This window comes from Thalassophryne amazonica, chromosome 8 (assembly GCF_902500255.1).
Source record: "Thalassophryne amazonica chromosome 8, fThaAma1.1, whole genome shotgun sequence".
Classification (NCBI taxonomy): domain Eukaryota; kingdom Metazoa; phylum Chordata; class Actinopteri; order Batrachoidiformes; family Batrachoididae; genus Thalassophryne; species Thalassophryne amazonica.
In genome coordinates this window covers 58,277,159-58,300,422 of record NC_047110.1, presented here as the reverse complement: position 1 = coordinate 58,300,422, position 23,264 = coordinate 58,277,159, and the positions used below count along the sequence as shown (strand labels likewise).

At 41.2% G+C, this 23,264-nt stretch overlaps 1 protein-coding gene across 4 annotated transcripts in view; it reads left to right on the top strand.

The window, feature by feature from the left end:
• Positions 1-23,264, top strand: part of eps8l2 (EPS8 like 2) — a 102,812-nt gene that overhangs the window by 29,126 nt on the left and 50,422 nt on the right. For 3 of the 4 annotated variants that reach the window (XM_034176372.1, XM_034176370.1, XM_034176369.1), the window contains one exon: positions 14,704-14,768. In XM_034176372.1, the coding sequence (XP_034032263.1) occupies positions 14,704-14,768 (65 nt within the window). Of the gene's footprint in view, positions 1-14,501; positions 14,593-14,703; positions 14,769-23,264 lie in introns of those variants that run through there. The other variant, XM_034176373.1, reaches the window with a different exon arrangement.

The following is a 23,264-nucleotide window of genomic DNA, read 5'->3' as shown; positions in this document are numbered from 1 at the left end:
TGTTGTGGTCACCCTGGACGGAAGGATCATTGAGACTGTTAGTTCTTATAAATATCTGGGTATTTTAATCGATGACTCACTAAATTTCACAGCGCATGTTCTTCAACTTGTGAAAAAACTGAGACTGAAATTAGGTTTTTATTTTTGCAATAAGTTGTGTTTTTCTTTTATTGTAAAAAAGCGCCTTGTTGCTGCCACTCTTTTAATCAGTGCTGGACTATGGTGATGTTTTGTACATGCGTGCCTCTGCTTAGTGTTTTCACAGAATTAATCCAGTTTACTATGCCACCTTGAGATTTATAACAAATTGTAAAGTCCTGAGTCATCATTGCGAGTTATATTCTCGAGTGGGGTGGCCTTCTTTGGCCACCCGCAGCCTTTATCATTGGTATATTGTAATATACAAGCCAATTTTAGGTCTGCTTACATGTTACCTGTGTGTCCTTACCAAGCCAAGGAGTACTGAACAATATTCTTTGCGCTCTGATGACCTTTACTTACTTTCATCCCAAATGTTCGTACTGAGCTTGGGAAAAAGGCATTTGCTTATTCTGCCCCCACTGCATGGAACAATCTGCAAGATGTTTTACAATTTGACTGCCTAGTTTCTCTGAATGAGCGTAAATCTAATCTTAAAGACTAAGAGGCAGCTTCTTTGATTTGTCAGTGCTTTTAATTCTGTGCAGTGAGTTGAGTTCGGTGCAGTTTTTAAATTTGTTACTGATACCCTTTTTACTGTATGTGTTCTTCTGATGTTAATTCTTTTTATGTTATGTCTGTAATTGTCTTTATTTTATGTTGCTGCCTGTCTTGGCCAGGTCACTCTTGAAAAAGAGGTTTTTAATCTCAGTAGGACCTCCTGGTTAAATAAAAGGTGAAATAAATAAGTTCTTGGTCAACGCAATTTTGTCATTTCGGAACAGCAGCTTTTTCCAGCTCATTTGTCTTTTGCACTCTTTAAGGAACATTATCCAGCTCACAGTCTTCATCCACAGATAGTTTGTGGGGTTTTTCCTCTTCACATCTTGTAACCAGCACAGGGAAGCCTCACAGAAGTAAACCATGATGCTAATTTTCGAGCCCCCACCCAAAAAAGTAATGTCATTGTTTCAATACATGCATATACTGGAGGGATTATACACTTGTTTTTTTCACACTGTGGATTACAAAGGAGACAGAGATGGAAATGTGTTTACTGGCAAACCTTGTAAAAATTCAAGGAAAAACAAGCTGTGTGCCCCCTATATAGGTACGTACGTTTCTATATGTATTAGGGAGAACTGGATACCCAATCAGAGCATGAGAATATGTAATCTGTGATAATAGCAATGTCATAGGAAATTGTGACCAATCGGGATGGTTTTGAAAATGTTCAAAAAACACATTATAATCTACCAAAGTGTATAATACGATGTAATTTGCACAGAAAAGGGATAATATCCAATATTTACCTTAATTTCACAGATGGCTTTGGCATCTTAAAATGAATAATTTCTGCTTGAATGTCGATTTGGCTGCTCAGTCACTTTGATACCAGGTTAAAATTAAAGGCTGAAATTAAAATGCAGTGCGGATTGTTTTCTGTTTTGAAGCAGAGCAATTTTATGAAGTGGAGCAAGCAGCAATCTTGTGCAGTTACCTGTATGCTGGGGGAATTGGGTGAGATTAGCACAGCTCTATGAGATGCACAGTGGCTCTGTGCTGAGACACACAGCAGCAAAAGCCCTGTGGAGGTTAGTGTTTAGGATGTATGGAGTATTTGTATCATAGTGGAACCATACCTGACCACCATGTGTGTATTTTATTTTTACAAATCACTTTATTATTTCATCAGCACCCCTTGAAATAACTAATTTCTGCTTGAATACATATCGGACAGCTCAGTTATTTTGATGCCACACTACAACGTGAACTAAAATTAAAATACGGTTCAGATTGTGTTATCTGTGAAGTGAGCCATGACTGATTTATTTGTGAAAATGACCTGTCAGAGTATGTGCAGAGCAGTGCATTCAAAGTGTCCCCATTCACTGACCTTTTTAAATCTCCTCTGGAACTATAATATACATCCACAATTCCATGAAAACCATGCCACTCTCTCTAGCAGACAGTTTTCAAGTTTTTCAGAAGTTAGCTGATACATTTTAGCTTTGCAAAAAAAGTCTTGTTATAACGACACATGATTGCCAACAGTACCATTGTGAGCATGCACTGAAGCCCTTGTGTCATGGGGCAGTGTTCAGTATTGTTTGTAGTTGGCACTAACCTTGTGTATAATGCACACAACTTGAGATGGCTATTGGAATGACTCAGCCCAGTTTTCTTATTTTTGGGTTCAGGAAGGCAGTTGGGGTTACAAATCGGCAGTGTGAGACCAACTTTACTCACATAATGTGGGATTCATTTGTTTTTTAAATTCCCCACCATGGAGTGGAAAACACTCCATGGTGGGAAACTCTGCAACATCGCGTGGCGGTCGGGGACAGTGCCTCTGGATTGGTTGCCTGGGGTGGTGGTCCCTCTGTTTAAGAAGGGGGACCGGAGGGTGTGTTCCAACTACAGGGGGATCACACTCCTCAGCCTCCCCAGTAAGGTCTAATGCAGAGTACTGGAGAGGAGAATTCGACCGATAGTCGAACCTCGGATTCAGGAGGAGCAGTGTGGTTTTCATCCTGGTCGCGGCACACTGGACCAGCTCTACACCCTCTATCGGGTGCTTGAGTGTTCATGGGAGTTCGCCCAACCAGTCCACATGTGTTTTGTGGATCTGGAGAAGGCGTTCGACCGTGTCCCTCGAGGCGCCCTGTGGGGGGTGCTCCGGGAGTACGGGGTCCGGGGTCCTTTGTTAAGGGCTATCCGGGCCCTGTACGACCGCAGCAGGAGCTTGGTTCGCATTGCCGGTAGTAAGTCAAGCCTGTTTCCAGTACACGTCGGCCTCCGCTAGGGCTGCCCTTTGTCACCGGCTCTGTTCATTACCTTTAGCAGACCTAAAGCAGGGATGTACATCTAGAGCTGGTCCCCGGGCGCCTTATCAATCAATCAATCAATCAATTTTTTTATATAGCGCCAAATCACAACAAACAGTTGCCCCAAGGCGACTTATGGCACCTTGGGGCAACTGGGACAGTTGCCTTATGGCGACTTCTGCTCCTAACTGGCAATTAGGATGGGTTAAATGCAGTAGACAATTCATTGTGCAGGGAACATGTTCCTTTGTTCATATGACAATAAAATTCTTTTGAATCCTTGAATCCTTATGGACAGAATTTCTAGGTGCAGTCAGGGTGTAGAGGGGGTCCGGTTTGGGAACCACAGAATCTTATCTCTGCTGTTTGCTGACGATGTGGTTCAGTTGGCTTCGTCAAATCAGGACCTTCAGCATGCACTGGAGCATTTTGCAGCCGAGTGTGAAGCGTCTGGGATGAGGATCAGCACCTCCAAATCCGAGGCCATGGTTCTCGACCGGAAAAAGGTGCTTTGCCCTCTTCAGGTTGGTGGAGTGTCCTTGCCTCAAGTGGAGGAGTTTAAGTTTCTTGGGGTCTTGTTCACGAGAGAGGAACGGATGGACTGTGAGCTCGACAGATGGATCGGTGCAGCATCTGGAATGATGTGGTCACTGTATTGGACCGTCCTCCGCAGGGTGGCTGGGCACTCCCTTAGAGATAGGATGAGGAGCTTGGTTACTTGGGAGGAGCTCGGAGTTGAGCCGCTGCTCCTCCACGTCAAAAGGAGCCAGCTGAGGTGGCTCGGGCATCTTTTTCAGATGCCCCCTGGACGCCTCGCTGGAGAGGTGTTCCAGGCACGTCCCATCGGGAGGAGGCCCCAGGGAAGACACAGGACACGGTGGAAGGACTACGTCTCGCAGCTGGTTTAGGAACACCTTGGGGTTCCCCCGGAGTAGCTGGGGGAGGTGTGTGTGGATCGGGAGGTCTGGGCGGCTTTGCTTGATCTGCTGCCCCCACGACCCGACCTCAGATGATGTGGAAGAAAATGGAATGGAATGGAATGGAAAACTGGGTAAACTGAAACTGGTTCTGTCCCTCTGTCCATGTGCTTATCAGTGCATCCATTTGGATTATATAGGACACACTACAAAGTAAACTACTAAACAGAAGTAGATAAAACTTGACAGGTTATTGAATGTTATGCTTGTTTTGAGTGACTTCAAAGAAGAAACTCATATGCACATTTTTCAAGATAGTTATGGCTGTTATTTCCACCACCATAGGCTTGGCAGGGCTGCTGACAGCTTTTCTCCCTAATGATGACAACATTGCATTCACATCTTCATGGTAGAAAAACCGTGAGAGCTGTAAATAATTGCAAATTATTTTGATTCATTGTATTATTTGTGATTGTTGTGTGCTGGTCCTTATGGTGATCTTGAAATGATTATGGCAGTAAAATGGAGAGAAGTACCATTTGGGACCATAAATGTAAATTGCATATAAATGATCTTGGCCTGTTACTGTCTGTTATATAAGAGGCTTGAGAGTCAAAGATAACCAGGGCACCCATTTGTTTCACAGGTATTTGGCATCACCTAGTGTTGCAGGTGTATGACATGTAAAAGTCAAATCTGCGATATAATATAACTACCCCATAGTTTTCAAATGTATTTCGAAGAAGAAAAAAAACACCATCTTATGTTGGGACCAGCAGGGTAATCATGAGGCCACCAAGAAAAAAAAACCTTTGGTGCTGCCACTGATTTCAGCTGCCTCATTGTTATGGGGCACATATGGGTCTGCTTATTTGTCAGGCAGCTATTGACTTTGGAAAACCCTGAAGCTTTGCCCATCTGTCTGCTAAGTGGTTGTTACTGCAACTGCAAGCCAACTCAGCACTGTGAATTGATTGGCATAAACACCAGCTATCAATAACGCATGGGCTGAGCTCAACTTTCAGAAAGACACCTGAGGCTTTTGTTTCACCTGTGTGGAACCGAGCACAAAAGAGTCAGCAGGGCGGAAGTGGCAGAAACAGGAGAAACAACTACTTGCCTCATTTGTACAGTGAAGGTACTTCAAAATTTGTCTCAAATGCAGCTCAGTGACCAAAGAACTGAGAAATGCCTGAAAATGTTTACTTGTACTGCAGTGTTCTAACACATATTTTCCAATGTTAGACATATTGCTGGGCTTTGTGTTGAAATAATAAGAAAAGGTACGTGTACAAAATTCTGCGTGCACTGAAAAAGTGAGTCATTATGACGTTGACATGTTGACACTGTCGGGTGGGGGACAAAGGCAACTGATATAAGATCTGGCAGTGGCGCTGATAGCAAGAAGCTCTCATTGACTGTAATTGTTACCTGCAGATTATTTGCCTGGAGATCAGGTCAACTGTGTACACCTGATAAAGTTTGCACACTCAATTAGTTACTAAACTAGTTTGACAGTAGAAGTACATTCATTTAGAATACATAACTCTGCCAAGTCCAAAGATTCAAAATCTTGTAATTCTTTTAAAAATAAATTATTATTTTTGTGTTTCTTGGCTACACCTTGTTTTGTGGATCAGTGTCATAATATGATATGTCTATTCCTGAACAGACCAAATATTTTCAGAGTTCTTCAAATCCAGTCGTATTTACATTAGCTTCCCTCTCTCAAGTGGTTTCACAGAAAGGCATTCAGCCTAGTCTGAGACCAAAATGTTCTTTTGATACAGAGCTACAACCTTTCATGTTCAGCAGGAAATGAGTACAAGCCATTGCCTCGTGAAATAACTTGTGATAGACTGCTGTACTGGCAAGATCTTGTCATATTGTAACGGGAGGCTTCTTCTACAGGCCTCTCGTCCTGGACACCAGCATGGACTCCCAAAACTTCCTCTATATTTGTATTGTTAAGTGTGTTGGTAACATGGCCCAAGCAGAGGGTCACCCCTTTGAGTCTGGTCTGCTTGAGGTTTCTTCCTCAAATCATCAGAGGGAGTTTTTCCTTACCACTGTCACCTGTGTGCTTGCTCTAGTAATTGGTAAGTTTAGACCTTACTTGTGTCTTGAGGCAGCTTTGTTGTGATTTGGTGCAATATAAATTAAATAAAATGAATTAAATATTGTTGAATATGTAAATCGTATTGCATTGCATTTGTCAAAAAAAAAAAAAAAATGAACAGTGAAAACTAGGGTTGAAACAACTAATGAAAATCATTAGTCGACTAGTTGAGTACCAGACATGGGGCCAAATACAAAAGTATTTGTATTTGAAAATATTTAAAATACATTTTTCGGAGTATTTGTATTTTCTGATTTTGAATTCAAAGTATTTGTATTTCAAATACATCGCAGATCCAAGTATTTCCAAATACTTTTCAAACTTGGGAATCTCTGTGACACCGTGTTGAGACACACCAGAAAACTATAAGCTCCGCATTATTGTGATTGAGATACAATAATACAATATGCTGAGACAAGAAGATATGACATTTTATTATTGTTTTGTAATATGGTGGATACAAAAAGGATGCAATATTGATGGAAACAGAATATATATTGTGATAGTTTGATTATTGCCTGTGATATTATAATAGTGAATTTATGATTAAACATTCAATCCTTTACTTATCAATAGTATTTGGTCATGCTATTTTCACAATAAATTGTCACCGGTTTATCAGTTTTTGTGTTGATTTGTTGTGTATAGTGTTTGTATTTGAAATACTCAAAATATAAAGTATTTGTATTTGGAAAAAGTACAAAGTATTTGTATTTGGAATTAAAAAATCTAAAGTATTTGTATTTAAATACAATGCAAAGTATTTGACCCCATGTCTGTTGGGTACCATTAGTCATCGACGACTCAGCGGCTAAATTTGACATTCAGTGAATTAAGCCAATTTAAAATCTTCATGGTGAAACTCAAATGTGAGATTTATAATCACAAAATCACAAATACAAAAATCAGCATTAGCATGAAGATAATACCTGCATTTATTTACTAGCCAGACTACCTGTTTTACCCAGCAGGGGGCTCAACCTTATACAACTGCTCAAAGTAGCCAGCCCATTGTGACAGTACAGCAGAGACATTTGTCAGGACTGAACCATCTTCCCTGCAGTGGGAGGATGTGTAGGTTTGGAGGAACAAAGTGCTTTGATTCCTCTGTAAGCAGGGTCACTAGGCTGCAGATGGTATGTCATCTCATGTCATCACAGACTACTTTCTCTATAGCCTAGAATTTTCATCAAGAGGTGCACAATGATTCCTCTGGATGATATTTAGAGTGCCCTTAGATATAAAGTACCTACTCCCATGGACACTGTTGCCTCCGACACAATCCCCAGCAACTTTCAAGGTGTGGTAATGGACAAACTGTCACAATCCACTTGGATGGTCACTTGTGTCCATGTTTGTAAGTCCTCCAGCCAGATTGTGCAGAAATTCCTGAGTAACAGTCTTGTCAGATTTAATCTTGGGCACTAAGCAGGCTGTACTTTGCAAGACTTAATCTGAATCCTCAGGGAAGCCACACCAAGTCTGTGGTCAGAATTCACTAACTGGGCACAGAATTCTCCAGCATTTTCCCACAAGATCAATCTCCTTGGCAATACTGCTGCTACTGGAACAACATGCACAGTGGTGTACGTCTGGATGTTGAAACCAGGATCCAGAAACTCTCAGCTCCCTTGCTTTTTTTGCAAAATCATGGACCACTGAGCCATTTTTAACATAGTTACCATATTCATACGGACCAGTGCAGTTTTGTTTTTTGCCCTGCTGAGTATCAGCATGGTGGCTTAGCACTGTTGCTTCACAGCAAGAAAGTCATGGGATTACTTCCCACCTGGGACCTTTCTGTGTGGGGTTTTCATGTTCTCCCCATGCTTGCGTGGGTTCACTCTGGGTGCTCCGGCTTCCTCCCACATCCAAAGACATGCAGGTTAGGTGAATTAGAATTGACCATAGGTGTGCGTGTGGGTGTGAATGTGTTTATTTGTCTATATGTGGCCATGTGATAGACTTGTGTCCTGTCCAAGGTGTACCCCGCCTTGCGCCCTATGATTGTTGGCATAGGCTCCAGCCCCTCCCCCATGACCCTTAATTGGAGTAACTGGGTATAGAAAATCATGCTAGGACTGCTGCCCCATCCATGGGGCAGGTTGTACTGGGTTACAATGTTTACAGTTGCAGGATTAATTGTCAGGCTAGGCAGTGGCATGGCACAAACAGAGCAGGACACAAATGCTAAGTCTCTCAAGCAGATTGAAATAAGAAAAAGGTTTAATATGGTTAAATGAGCAGGGATTCAGTACACAGGTGTTCCAGCAGCGAGGCAGAGGTGGCAGGCAAATGAGAAGCCGAGAAGCTACGGTGTGGTCACCACAAACAGGCTGAGATCAAAATACACAGTGTTATGACTCCATAACAGAGACAAAGACAAAAATCAAAGTCGAAGACAAAACAAAGTCAAAACAAAGGCAGGCAGATAACAAGGCAAAACAGGACTATGAAAACAGCTGGAAAGCTAAATGAATTCAACAATCTGGCAGGGGAGAAGAGAAAGTGAAGGGCTTAAATAATACCAGTGGTAATTAGGAAATGAGACACAGGTGCTGGAGAACAATCTGGAAGGAGGTGTGGAAAACAGAAGGGACAGGACACACTCATACCAAACCCTGAACACCAGACAAGAGTGCAGTTAGGACAAAAGCAAAGTGAACAGGGCCCAACTCAAGGATGAACCTAAAACCACAGTACCAAAGTCCAAAACCACAGATGAACAAAACCCAAGTACTACTAAATAAGAAATAAAATAAAGAAGACCTAACACAAAGAACAAAGAAAGTAACCAAGAAACAAATGTAAGTACTGAAAAGAGATCAACAATAAAAATAAAGGCTCAGACTAAACTAAAATGGAACTCACAAATGGCGACAGTAAAATAAACAGATAATTCAACATATGACAAAAGAAAGACAAACAGGTGATGCAACGAACGACAATACAATGGGGAGAACCAAAGGCTGAGCAGAAACTAAGACGGAACTAGACACATGGCTAAAGTAAGAAGATAAACAATAAACCAAACCAGAGACAACCAAATCACACAAAAACAGCAGAAGTGGAATTGACAATAATGTGTACAATTAATAGAAAAAAATACAACAGAGTTTTGTTATTTTGCACAGCATTATATTAAAACTGGAAGCTTTGGCTGTAATAGTTGCATAAAATGTCAGGTTTTTGTGAGATTGTATCTTATATCACACAAATTATTCATGTCTATGTGAATACAACTGGGTGACTCTGCATTTAAATAGTCTGTGTCTCACTGCCTGTCTTTTCTCCTCGTTAAAGTTAAAGCAACATCTGTTTGGTCCTTGTCACTGTGGCAGGTGTTAAGAGTTGAACATTTTTAACTTTTGATGGCAAGTGCCATCACTTGCTGTTGGTAAAAAATAGTTACAACAAAGGCAATCCACGCCTTTATTTTTCATCACTAAAATGCCACTGTCAAACTGACAACAAGCCAAAGTCAGATGCGCACACGCCTACAAACCTCTCTACTGATAGTGACATCAGGGCAGAAGTACATCAAGAAAAGTTGTGATGTGAAATATAACTAACCAGACCAAATGTATACAAACATAAACCTTGGTTTGGATTTTGTTTGGGACTTTATGTGAACACAACCTTAAATATGTCTGCTATATTCATAATGTTCATACAATCCTGAATCAAAAAAAGTTGGACGGTATAGAAAGTTCAAATAACAAAACCCTACACTGCTTTGCACATTTATTTTGGCTTCTGTTTCAGTGACCATATGAACCTAAGATATTTAATGTTGTGTGTGGTCAACTTAATTTCATTTGTTAATATACATCCATTCCTGCATTTCAGGCCAGCAGTACATTCCAAAAAAAGTTGGGATGCTAAAACATTTACCACTCTGTAATCTTGACATTCAACCTCACTCTTCAGTTTAAGTGGTAAATGGTTCATCTTCAACTTTTAACTTATTTCATGAGAAATTGATGAAAATTCACTACATTCCAATACTGGTGAAATTGAAAACTTTTTTTTCTGAATGAGGCCCTGGATCCTGATCCACACCCATATTCAGTTTTGTTTTTGTTTTTTTGTTTTTTATCTTGGCTCATGTTACACCTTTTTACAAAAGTTCATGAAAATTGGATGCATTGGGTTTTGACTAATACTTAAAAAAAATAAATAAATAAATACGCGAATAAAGGAACAATAGACACTGGTGAAGACTTTGTCTCCTTTGCACATGTACGTCATATTTTTCAGATTATATGTCACACTTAATTCGCATTTAATTTTGAAACATGGCGCTACCACTTCATGTAATAAGAACAATTAATTTATTTGGTGCATTGTTTTTTGTAAAAATGTAAATACCACTTTAGCATGAACTAAGAAGCTAATTAATGTGATGATCATAGGTGAGGTAAATATGCAGTGTAAATAAACATTTGAAAGCTAGGTGCATCATTTATTTATAAGGCTGCATTAGTGAGGTGTGCTAAGGAGCTAATTAATGTTATTGTATGAAGCACAAAACACAGGTTAACTGCTTCTTGGTGCCACTGAACAGACAATCATAGGTGAGGCAAATATGCAGTGTTAAATGTTTGAAAACTCTGCATTATTTATTTATAATAGATTTAATTAATTTCAATTTCAATTTATTTTCATTTATATAGCGCCAAATCACAACAGAGTTGCCTTCAAGGCGCTTCACACAGGTAAGGTCTAACCTTACCAACCCCCAGAGCAACAGTGGTAAGGAAAAACTCCCTCTGAGGAAGAAACCTCAAGTAGACCAGACTCAAAGGGGTGACCCTCTGCTTGAGCCATGCTACAAACATAAATGACAGAAACAATTCACAGAACAATTCACGGACGAATATACAAGAATTGCTGTTGGTGCACAGGACAGGAGGGTCGCCAACACAAATACAACTCCCATCTCTGGATGGAGCTGCACCTTAAACAGAGAAAAAACAAACAGAATCAGCCATCAGAAAGACAAAAAATACTGTATAATTTGCCAGCATTAATCAACAAGAAAAACAGAAGAAATACTAAGGTGATTGCCGGCCGCTAGCCCTAAGCTTCACTAAAAGAGCCAGAATTAAGGTAAAGTTGAGGCCGTGGTCTGCTCCAATTACTAATAACATGAATTAAAAGAGTAAAAAGCGTAAAACAAAACTGTACCAGTATGCTAGCCATATGAAAGGGAAAAGAAGTGCGTCTGGACTTGAAAGTCTCCACAGAATCTGACTGTTTTATTGACGCAGGGAGATCATTCCACAGAACAGGTGCACAATAAGAGAAAGCTCTGTGACCCCCAGACTTCTTATTCACCCTAGGGACACAAAGCAGTCCTGCACCCTGAGAACGTAAAGCCCGGGCCGGTACGTAAGGTTTAATTAGGTTTAATTTGTGAAAGATAACAGAATACTTTAGCATAGCTGACCTGTCATTGATGTTCTTGTTGTCTGACATAGTCCAACCAAGTGTTGATCTGAATAGTATAAATGTTGTATTCCTTCTTTTTATCCTAGAGCCTGATCTTTCAGTTTGAGAGCATGATTTCCTAAATTTACTTTTTTCTAAAGCAAAGAACATTTTTCCCATTCAGAGCTTCTTCTCTTTCTTCTTGTTTTATGGCGGATGGCATCCAGCTTAATTGTGTGTTACTGCCACCTTCTGCTCTAAATTTTGACTCACAGCACCTCATTCAGTATACAGGAGCATATGCAGACGATGCCGTCTTATGGCAATAGATGATAATGCAGTATTTTTTTCATATATAAGTCACTTCAGAATAGAAGTTGCAGGACCTCCCAAATGAGTATTAAAAGCAAACACAAAAAAACATGACTTACTGCAGTAATAATAACTGATGCTACGTCATGTTTCCTGTAATCTGATCTGGCTGACATGGTGTCACTGCACTACATGGTTGTGTAACACAGCAAGCAGACTTTACACCATTTTTACCAACTGTGACATTACATATGTGCCCATTCACAGTCCAGGAACACCAGTGAGGAAGTAAACTTGGTGGTGCAGATCTTTGACCCTGCGATAAATCTGTGTCTGAACGGTGCTTTAATATCTCTCTTAACAAGCTGAGCAAAGGTAAATCTGGATAAACAGTCTGATCTATGATCTATGATTTAATGATTAACTCCTTGAATGGGCATCTTTTCATTTATGTTGTACTCTGGAGAATTTTGAATACTAAATTGTGTAAAGCATTGAAAATAACAAGTATTCATGCTTTGGCACTGTTACATAATGTGCTGAGAGCAGCACCAATAACCTCTACTGGAATGCTGTTGTGTGCATTATTATACAGTGGATCCTGAAAGTATTCACAGCACTTCAGTTTTTCCATATTTAATGTTACAGCCTTATTCTAAAATGGATGAAATTAATTTTTTTCCTTAAAATTCTACACTCAGTACCCCATAATGTCAATATGAAAGTTTTTTGACATTTTGCAAATTTATTAAAAATAAAAATATAAAGCAATGCTAAAATACCCTCAGCCGTATGAGCATGTAATCAGTGAAAGAGTGTGTAGAAAGAATGTAACATTTTGACCCCATAGAATAGGTCAAGGTTAGCCATCTTTACACTTGTCCGAGGTCTGTGTCCCAAGAATGCTCCCTGTGAATTTGAAGACCCTGGCAGTAATAGGAATGGAGTTATTCTGAGTGTATATGAAGAATGTGAGCTTTTGACCCCTTAGAATAGGTCAAGGTTACCCATCTTTGAAATTGTCCAAGGTCTGTGTCCCAAGAATGCTTCATGTGAATTTGAAGACCCTGGCAGTAATAGGACTGGACTTATGCTGAGCACAGAGAGACAGACGGACGGATGGATGAAAAGTCTATGAAATACCAGATGGCCATATTTTGTCCTCGGGTAAAAACTAAGGAATGCCACGTACATAAGTATTCACAGCCCTTGCCATGAAGCTGAAAACTGAATTCATGTGCATCCTGTTTCCACTGATCATCCTTGAGAATATTCTACAGCTTATTTTGTGTTCACGTGAAGTAAATTCAGTTGATTGGACATGATTTGGAAAGACACACACCTGTCTACATATACGGTCCCACAGTTGACAATGCATTCCAGAGCACAAACCAAACATGAAGTCAAAGGAATTGTGTGTTGACTTCCGAGACAGGATTGTCTCAAGACACAAATCTGGGGAAGGGTACAGAAACATTACTGCTGCTTTCAAAGTCACAATGAGCACAGTGGCCTCCATCATTTGTAAATGGAAGAATTTGGGATCCACCAGGACTCTTCCTAGAGCTGGCTGCATGTCTAAACTGAGCCATCGGGGAGAAGGGCCTTAGTCAGGGAGGGGACCAACAACCTGATGCTCACTCTGTCAGAGCTCCAGCATTCCTCTGTGGAGAGAGGAGAACCTTCCAGAAGGACAACCATCTCTGCAGCAATCCACCAATCAGGCCTGTATGGTAGAGTGTCCAGACGGAAGCCACTCTTTAGTTAAAGGCACATGGCAGCCTGCCTGGAGTTTCCCAAAAGGCACCTGAAGGACTCTCAGACCACGAGAAACAAAATTCTCTGGTCTGATGAGACAAAGATTGAACTCTTTAGTATGAATGCCAGGCCTCATGTTTGGAGGAAACCAGGCACCATCCCTGCAGTGAAGCATGGTGGTAGCAGCATCATGCTGTGGGGATGTTTCTCAGTGGCAGGAACTGGGAGACTAGTCAGGATTGAGGGAAAGATGAATGCAGAAATGTACAGAGACATCCTGGATGAAAATCTGCTCCAGAACACTCTTGACCTCAGACTGGAGTGACAGGTAATCTTTCAGGAGGTCAATGACCCTAAGCACACAGCCAAGATATCAAAGGAGTGGCTTCAGAACAACTCTGTGAATGTCCTTGAGTGACCCAGACCTGAATCCAAACATCTCTGGAAAGATCTGAAAATGGCTGTGCACCGACGCTCCCCATCCAACCTGATGGAGCTTGAGAGGTGCTGTAAAGAGGATTGGGCAAAACTGCCCAATCCTGTAGCTGCACCTGTAGGTGCACCAAGCTTGTGGCTTCATATTCAAGAGGACTTGAGGCTGTAATAGTTGCCAAATGTGCATCAACAAAGTATTAAGTAAAGGGTGTGAATACTTTTGTACAAGAGATTCCTTCATTTTTTATTTTTAATAAATTTGCAAAAATTTAAAAGAAAAATGTTTTACATGTTGTCATTATGGGGTGTTGTGAGTACAGTTTTGAGGGGAAAAAATAATTTACTCCATTTTGGAATAAGGCTCTAACATATCAAAATGTAGAAAAAGTGAAGCACTGTGAATACTTTTGGGATGCACTGGAAGTCTTTAATAATAATTTGCTGACATATACACACCCCGATTCAGCGTAATTAACTGTGGGATCTACAGTTGCCCTTTGGCGGTGGTGGGGGTTTAGCACATGACCATATATGTACAGTCTATGCACATTACGTGTCTATGTCACTTCCTTATTGTCCTGCTGGTCTTTACTGCTTGCACATTCGTGTTTTTTCTGCTCCGATCCTTGAACAGCTAACATGTGGGCTTTCGGTCAGTTCGGCTGCTGCTGATTATTTGCATGTGATGTATCATCAGACCAGAAGCAGGTTTGGGGAAATTCTCACTTTACTATTTTCAATATGTTTGTTTTCTTACCAACAGAACAGAGGAAAAAATACTCCAATTCCAATTTTATTATGCATGAGACGTCACAGTATCATGTTGAGGTAAGACCTGCTCTCTTCCTGTGTTTCTGATGAATTAAACTTATGTTGTTTAGACTGGTCTCTCTCTCTCTCTCTCTCTCTCTCTCTCTCTCTCTCTCTCTCTCTCTCTCTCTCTCTCTCTCTCTCTCTCTCTCTCTCTCTCTCTCTTTCTCTTTTCAAAAAAGAAATACACTTGTAATTCAGGTTCTAGAAATGTCACATGACCAACTGAGAAGAAAATATAGCACACACATGTGCTACATGCTTTAATTTGATATATTTAGGTAGAAAATCCTTTTAGAATGAAAATCCTTTTAATATTCACCAAAGTGACTTTGCCCCAAGAGTGATATCTGATCACTGCATTATCTTGCACAGCACACGTTGCACATTGTAAAACTGAGTAGTACTTTAACTTGTATCTTCTTTTTACCTTGGCTATTATTTAAAATAAAACAACAAAAAATTAACTGTAGTTGAATTTGTATTCGAAATAGTGATTTAAAGAAAATATTTGAAAGATTTTTAAGAAATCATTGTTATTTACTGTAGGTTTTTTGTTTAAATATGAAAAATTGTCTGTTGTAAATAAGTCAAATAAAAGTAAAAATGTATCTGTCATTATTATTATTATTATTATTAGTATTATTATTATTAGTAGTAGTATTAATTATAACAGTATTGTAGTAATAATAATAAGCTGAAAGGTTTTAGCCATGCTAGTGCTCCCCTAAAGCATTTGCTAAAAAAACAGTATGAAGGACCTAAATGACATGGTGAGATAATAATAATAATAATAATAATAATAATAATAATAATAATAATAATAATAATAATAAATACATAATAAAGTACAAAAACAAAAAACCCCAGTGATTCTTAAATTCATTTTGACTTGTATTTCATTAAAGACAGTAATAACCCAAGATAGTAGAGAAGCTTGAATCTTCGACTGGACTGGGTTGCTTGACGCAAGGACGTTTCGCTTCAAATCGCAGAAGCTTCCTCAGCTAAAATTCTTGCTCTGGTCTGTCTGAACGTTTTTAGTTTGGAGACGCGTCAGTCCCATCGTTAGGAGGGACAGTTGCCCTGTCATTAGGAGGGTGCTAACTAGAGCACAATAGGTGCTAATTAGAGCAGTTGTTTAGTCACTAGCCTATAGCAGTCTGCCTCTCGGTAAGAGGGGTCTGGTTAGGTTTAAAACTCCAGCTTTTGTGGCTTCTGTTATTCTTCTCTACAAGAGTCAAGACAGAAGTCAGACTACCAGAACAAGAATTTTAGCTGAGGAAACTTCTGTGATTTGAAGCTAAACGTCCTCGCGTCAAGCAACCCAGTCCAGTCGAAGATTCAAGCTTCTTTACTATGGAAACCACCTGGACAACTGAGAGCCTACACAGAAACACTGCGACCAACTGTGGGCATGAGGCCCTGCCACTGGTACGTAAGCTGGAAAAGACTGCTAAAAAGATAGCTAACTTTAGAAACCACTTAAGATTTAACCTGAGATGCAAACAAAACAATATTATTCCCAAATGCATGAAGCAAAAGGCACTAGAAGCAGGTCACACAGCAGAAAAGATCCAGCACAGTTACCTTAGGAGGATTTTGGGTCTTAGAATTAGAAGGCTTCATTTTAAAATATTAGACCTCCAAAATAATCTTGATAGTCTTCACAAAAGGTTAGAAACTTTAGTGGGGGAAGAGGCCCATAATAAGATCACAAAGTTCATAGTTAAAATTCAAATGGCTGAGCATTTAAAAAGTGAGGAGCGGCAAATCAGGAAGTTTCACAACCTTTTAGTGCAGAAAAGGCGGGAAAAGTGGGAGTAGTTTTAAAGATACACCCAGACAAATTAGTGACAACAGGGAAAATTGGGTAAAGAATCTCTCCGACAGGGTTCTTACACAGACAGAAAAGAATGTGCTCACTAAAGGACTAAATTTCTCAGTGACCCCTAAACATATACCGACAGTAGATTACATCACTACAGTAGAGTCAGCCATTAAACATAACAGTCTGTCAGAGTCAGAAGCTGGGGACCTCCGACTAAGAGTCACAGCAGTGCTGAACAGTGCTATGCCTCCTCCGTGCAACATCACAGGAGAAGAACGGAAAGCTTTGTCAGCACTGAAAAAGGACCAAAGCATACTTATCCTGCCAGCGGATAAAGGCAGATGCACGGTGGTCCTGAACACATCGGACTACGAGGCCAAGATCAACAACTTGCTCAGTGACTCCAATACATACGAACGTCTGAAGAGAGACCCCACGAGCGGCTATAAGAAGAAAATCATTAGCTACCTCCAAAACCTGGAGAAAGAGGGACTCATCGACAGGCAGGCATACTACAGACTGTACCCTGGGGACACCACTCCGTGCATCTATGGACTGCCCAAAATCCACAAACAGGACATGTCACTCAGGCCTATTGTATGTAGCACAGATTCCATTACGTACAATTTCGCCAAGCACCTCAAGTGGATTTTGGCTCCTCTAGTGGGTAACTCAGACCACCATGTGGAGAACACACAAGACTTTGTGAACAAGATCAAGGACCTGCAGCTGGAAGCAGATGAAACTATGGTGTCATTTGATGTCACATCGTTGTTCACCAGCATCCCCACCACTGAGGCCGTCTCAGCTGTGAGGCAGAGACTGCTGGAAGATGTGTCTCTACTTGAAAGGACCAAGCTTACACCAGACCACATCTGCCAACTCTTGGAGATCTGTCTTAACACCACGTATTTCCTGTTTAGGGGGAATTACTACAGGCAGATCCATGGTTGTGCGATGGGGTCTCCAGTATCCCCCATTGTGGCCAATCTGTACATGGAGCTAGTGGAGAAGGGAGCCTTGGAGTCGTTCACGGGATCCCTCCCAGTCACTGGTTCAGATATGTCGATGACACATGGGTTAAAATCAAGCAACAGGAAGTGGAGGCCTTTACAGAGCACATCAACTCGGTGGACTCCAATATCAAGTTCACACGTGAGGATGCCACAAACAACCATGTTACCATTGGAGAGAACAGGCAGCTCCAGACAGGGGTTTACAGAAAACCCACTCACACTGACCAATATCTGCTCTTTGGCTCAAACCACTCCCTTGAACACAAGCTCGGGGTGATCAGGACTCTTCAACACAGAGCCCTACAGGTGCCCACAACTGCAGAGGGAAGGGCTAAAGAACAACAACTGGTCCGGAAAGCCCTCACAGTATGTGGGTACCCATGATGGTCCCTGGACAAAGTGCAGAAGTCCCAGAGAACAAAGAGACCAGATAGACAGGAGACAAGAAGAAGAGGAGTGTCTCTCCCTTATTTAGCAGGAGTAGACTACAGACTACAGAGGATCTTCAGACAGCACAAAATCCCAGTTTACTTTAAACCAGTTAACACCTTGAGACAGAAATTAGTTCACCCTAAGGACAGGATCCCTAGTTACAAACAGAGAAATGTAGTGTACTCTATCAGATGTCAGGAAAACTGTAACGAACACTTCATAGGTGAGACTAAGCAACCTTTACACAAAAGGCTATACCAGCACCGCAGAGAGGGCACCAGTGGACCTCAGTCTGCAGTTCATCTCCACCTTAAAGACACTAACCACACGTTTGAGGACAAGGAAGTTAAAATCTTAGCCAGAGAGAAGAAATGGTTTGAGAGAGGGGTCAAGGAGTCATTCTATGTGAAACAGTTGACTTAGACTTAGACTTAGACAACTTTATTCATCCCACCAGGGGCAATTAATTTCAGCAGCCTGCATACCGGCACATCACAAAAAAAAATAAAAAATACTACATCCACATAAAATGTGCAACATACTACATCCACATACCCATACATCCACACCTTACAAGGAATTTAAAAGACGGATAGCAGAAGGAATAAAAGATTTTAACAAACGATTCGTCCTGCAGACAGGTGAAACATAACGACGGCCCGAAGGCAACAAAGAAAATTCACCTGCCAGCACATGTCCGGGAGAAGACAAAATACAGTATGCCTTCCTCACCATTTGCTGTTCACAAAAACTAGCTAGGTCTCTGGTTTCCACTCCAATGATCTTTGAACATGTCTTTGTGATACTATGCAAGCTACTTTTATCTTTCAGTGTCAGGCTAGGAAACCAGCAGATGAAAGAAAAAAAAAAACATAAAAGACTTTCAATAAAAGACTGATAAAAACGACCCATAATAACAGAACTGACAGAGAAGGACTTCAATTTGCGAAGGAGGTACACTCTCTGTTGCCCTCGCTTCACAATGTCTGTCGTATTTACGTCGAATCTCAACTTCTCATCAAAAAAAAAAAGTGCCCAGATATTTATATGCAGGAACTTTTTCTACAGCTTTCCCATGAATAATGCTGTCTATAGCAAACCCTTTGTTACGTCTAAAATAAATTATAAGCTCCTTCGTTTTAGATACATTTAGCTCCAAGTGATTTGTATCGCACCATGAAACAAAATCAGCAAGGGCCTCCCCATGTCCTGACTCCTCTCCCTGAAGAAGGGACAGCAGAGCAGTATCATCAGAGAACTTAACTAAATAGCTGCGTTGCCTGACACTTCTGCATTCATCTGTATATAAGATGAAAAGCAAGGGGGAAAGAACACAGCCCTGTGGTGAGCCTGTGGACATAACTAAGGAGTCTGAAACGCATCCATTTACCAAAACTCTCTGTCTCCTATTCGTTAAAAAATCCGCCAACCATTCAACCATCTGGTGAGGCAATTTAAAATCACACCTTAACCTCTTAATTAAAAGGCAAGGCTGCATCAAGTTAAAAGCTGAAGAGAAATCAGCAAATAAAAGCCGAGCATGAGCTCGAGGCTTTTCCAAATATCTGTAAAGACAGTTGAGAATAAAAAGCTTAGCATCTTCTACTCCTTTACCCGCCTGATATTCAAATTGAAGTGGATCAATATTCCCTTTCATATTTGACATTATCATATTCTTCATAATTTTCTCAAAGACCTTCATACACAGTGATGTAAGTGCCACAGGTCTAAAATCATTAAACTGTTTAGGAAATGACTTTTTCGGGACAGGAATTATGAGTGATGATTTCCATAAATCTGGCACTCGGCTGCAACTAAGTGACCTCTGAAAGATATAGAGGAGGACACTACTGAGTTGCTCACCACAATACCTCAGTGTACGTCCACAAATTCCATCTGGACCACAAGACTTCCTTACATTAACCTTCTTCAGAAGTCTTTTCACACTATCCTCGCTAATGATTAAACCATCGTCAGTAGCAGAGGAAGTGCTCTCAAGGGGGAGTTTATCTGCAACTTCATAGTTCTCAAACCTAGAATAGAAACAGTTAAATGCATTCGGCAGATCCTCATCGTAGCTCCCCTCTACTTTAATTGGCGCTCTATTATTATCCTGTTGGACATTAGTAACTGAAGCCATAGATTTAATGCCTATCCAGGCTGCCCGCAGATCACCCCTACTGTACATATGTTCTACCTTGTCTTTGTAAGCTCTTTTAGCTTTATGGATTTCGTTCCTAACCTCCTTGTTAATTTCTTTCTTTTCCACATTATCTCCTATATAAAAATTTTTTTTCTTCTTATTTAAAACACTTTAAATTTTTGGTGACCCACGGTTTATTATTGGCATAGCTAATAATATTCTTCTGAGGAATGTTGATATCCACACAGAAGGATATATAAGAGGAAACAGTCTGTGTCAGTTCATTCAGATCAGAGCATGTATCATAGAAAACCTCCCACGCAGTCCATTCGAAGCAAGCCTTCAGTTTGTCGATGCAGTCTTCGGACCAACACCTCACAGTCTTTACAGTCCGCTCCTGACGTCTACAGACTGGCTTATAAGTCGGCAAAAGAAGAACACTATTATGGTATGAGGCTCCGAGCCTTAACCGGGGAGGGGGTCTGAGACACGCTTTGTCTCCTGTTTACAATGGGGTACTCAGGTCAAAGCAGTTTCAGTCTTTTGTTCATGGTAATGAGTCATTCACGTCATCAGCAGAGTCGTCAAGGGAGCCATCAGGAGAGGCGTCCATTCCATCATTAGGAGGGACAGCTGCCCTGTCATTAGGAGGGTGCTAATTAGAGCACAGTAGGTGCTAATTAGAGCTATTGTTTAGTTACTAGCCCACAGCAGTCTGCCTCTCCTTAGGAGGGGTCTGGTTAGAATTTTAGCTGAGGAAGCTTCTGCGATTTGAAGCGAAACGTCCTCGCATCAAGCAACCCAGTACAGTCGAAGATTCAAGCTTCTCTACTATGGAAACCACCTGGACAACCAAGAGCCTACACAGAAACATTAACCCAAGATATTTCATTTTTTGTATGGTGATCTTCATTTCATTTAATATACCTCCATTCCTACGTTTCAGGCTGGCAACATATTCTAAGAAAAAATCGTGATGCTAAAGCAGGCAGGATATCGTGCTCTAAAATCTCTACACACAAAAAGAGAGGGGGAAAAAAACCACAATTCTGCACAAACTAACCTTTTAGCTTATGTTTGATATAAATGTTTTCTAATTCAGCTGAACTGAAAACTGTTGTCCTAGGTATAAGCATGCATATGCATGGCAAACAATGTAACAAGAGGCTAACAAATGTCAGATTTGTAATAATTAATGTTAGCTCATCTAATTACATACATAATATCTAGGCACGTCACAATTTGATTCAGGATGGAGAGGGATTCTTGATGCATCTTGATGCATATATTTTCTATACAGGATTTCTTTTCCCCACTGTGTGACTACTTGGTACTTTTTAAACAAAGTATTTGTAATGATCCATCATTAATTTGTTTCCAATACATTAATTCACAGCTCAGCTATATTTGCACCTGTGTTGCTCTCATTCACTGATTCTACATTCTACAACCCGGGGTGGGGGGCTGTTGCTCCCCAGCGTCCCTGGTTATACCGCCAATGTAAATGTGAGGTCATGTACTTTAGTCCACTTTGGGCTATTACCAGTCCACCCAATTAAAAGGTCAAACATTTATGTGCACTTCATCATGATTGATGGGCGCACATGCACAGGCTGTGCTGAACTAATGCACTTGTGTCAGAATATTTGAAACAGGAACGTGCGTAGTGATAAGGCTGAAAATTTGTTGCACTGCTGATTTACTGACATTTTAAGAGTGCAGAAAACTTTGCATGTGACATCTGGGGCACACTGCGGCTTTGATCCTTTTAGATGGGCCGATTTCAGCAGGCACTTCCCCAGAGGGTGTCCGTCGTATGTGACACCTTCTCAGTCTGCAACAAGCAGAGGTGCCTGCATGAAACACACTGTGCAACTCCCCCACTGTGATGTGATATGGATTGACATAATGTGCCAATGGATGACCGAAAACCAGTTTGTGCAAATGAAAGCCTCTTTTTTATGAGCGCTCGTGCTGCCCCCTCCAAGTTGCTACCCTTGGCGGGTGACCATATCCCCTATATCAAGATCCGCCTGTGGGTGTCTTCATAGACGAGTGCAAAACGTCTTGCCAAGGGCACTGACACAACCCCATCTCATGAAAGACTCTGTGTTACTGTGTCGGACGCAGCCCGGAGAACCGACCAGCGTTTGAAGGACCCAGTATAAAATAAGCAGAGCACGGTACAAAGGATAACAGAGTTTAATGAACATAACAGTGCTGTGAAAAATATAAAAGTGCGCGGTCTGGCGTGGTGGATTGCGGTGCGCTCCCAGCAGCGCTAATGGTCCGGAGCCAGAACTGGTTCGGACCCAAGGACCCCACCGACACCCCCCAGGTGGCCGCGACAAACCGAGTCTGTGAAAGAAGGAATCATTATGTGAGTCCACACTCAACACACAGAGAGAACGCTCAAAGGTGCACAAACAGCAAACACTTCCTGGCTTAATTACTAATCAGCTTCCCACCCTGTAGGCATGGAACATCCAGTTCACAAAACTCCACTGCAGTGGAAGCTGATTTAAACGACCAACATACAGCTCAATATAATAAGGTGTGAGGGACACCACATTTACTGACTGTATAAATGTTAGTCACAAAATCTAACGTACCTCAGGAAGTGTGCTGACGAGCGTGAGACCTCACCCCCTCCTCTTTCACAGACCATGCATCAAACCTGGACGTTCTCTGCATCCACTGATGATAAGATGGCTCCCGAGACGACGATCTCACCCATCTGGTCACAAGGTCGAGTCTCTGGCAAATACACACTGTGTACTCCAGTCTTAAATGCCACCATGTTCCAATCCATGTAGATGCACCACAGCTGTGAGTCCTGACGAGCCGCAGGTGATCAGGGTGAGGTCCTGATAAACTCAGCTACACAGCCACTCAGTCCCAAATGCAAGCCACCTGGAAGGAAAAACAAAAGACAGAAACAAAAAGGCAGCCAGGCCCCCCAGCCATACAACAGTACCCCACCCTCACGGGAAGCCTCCCGGCGACTACACAAACCTGGCCCAGGAGAAACACCCCCCTCCAGGGACCATGGCTGGAAACCGTATCCGCATTCATCTTCCAACAGAATCTTC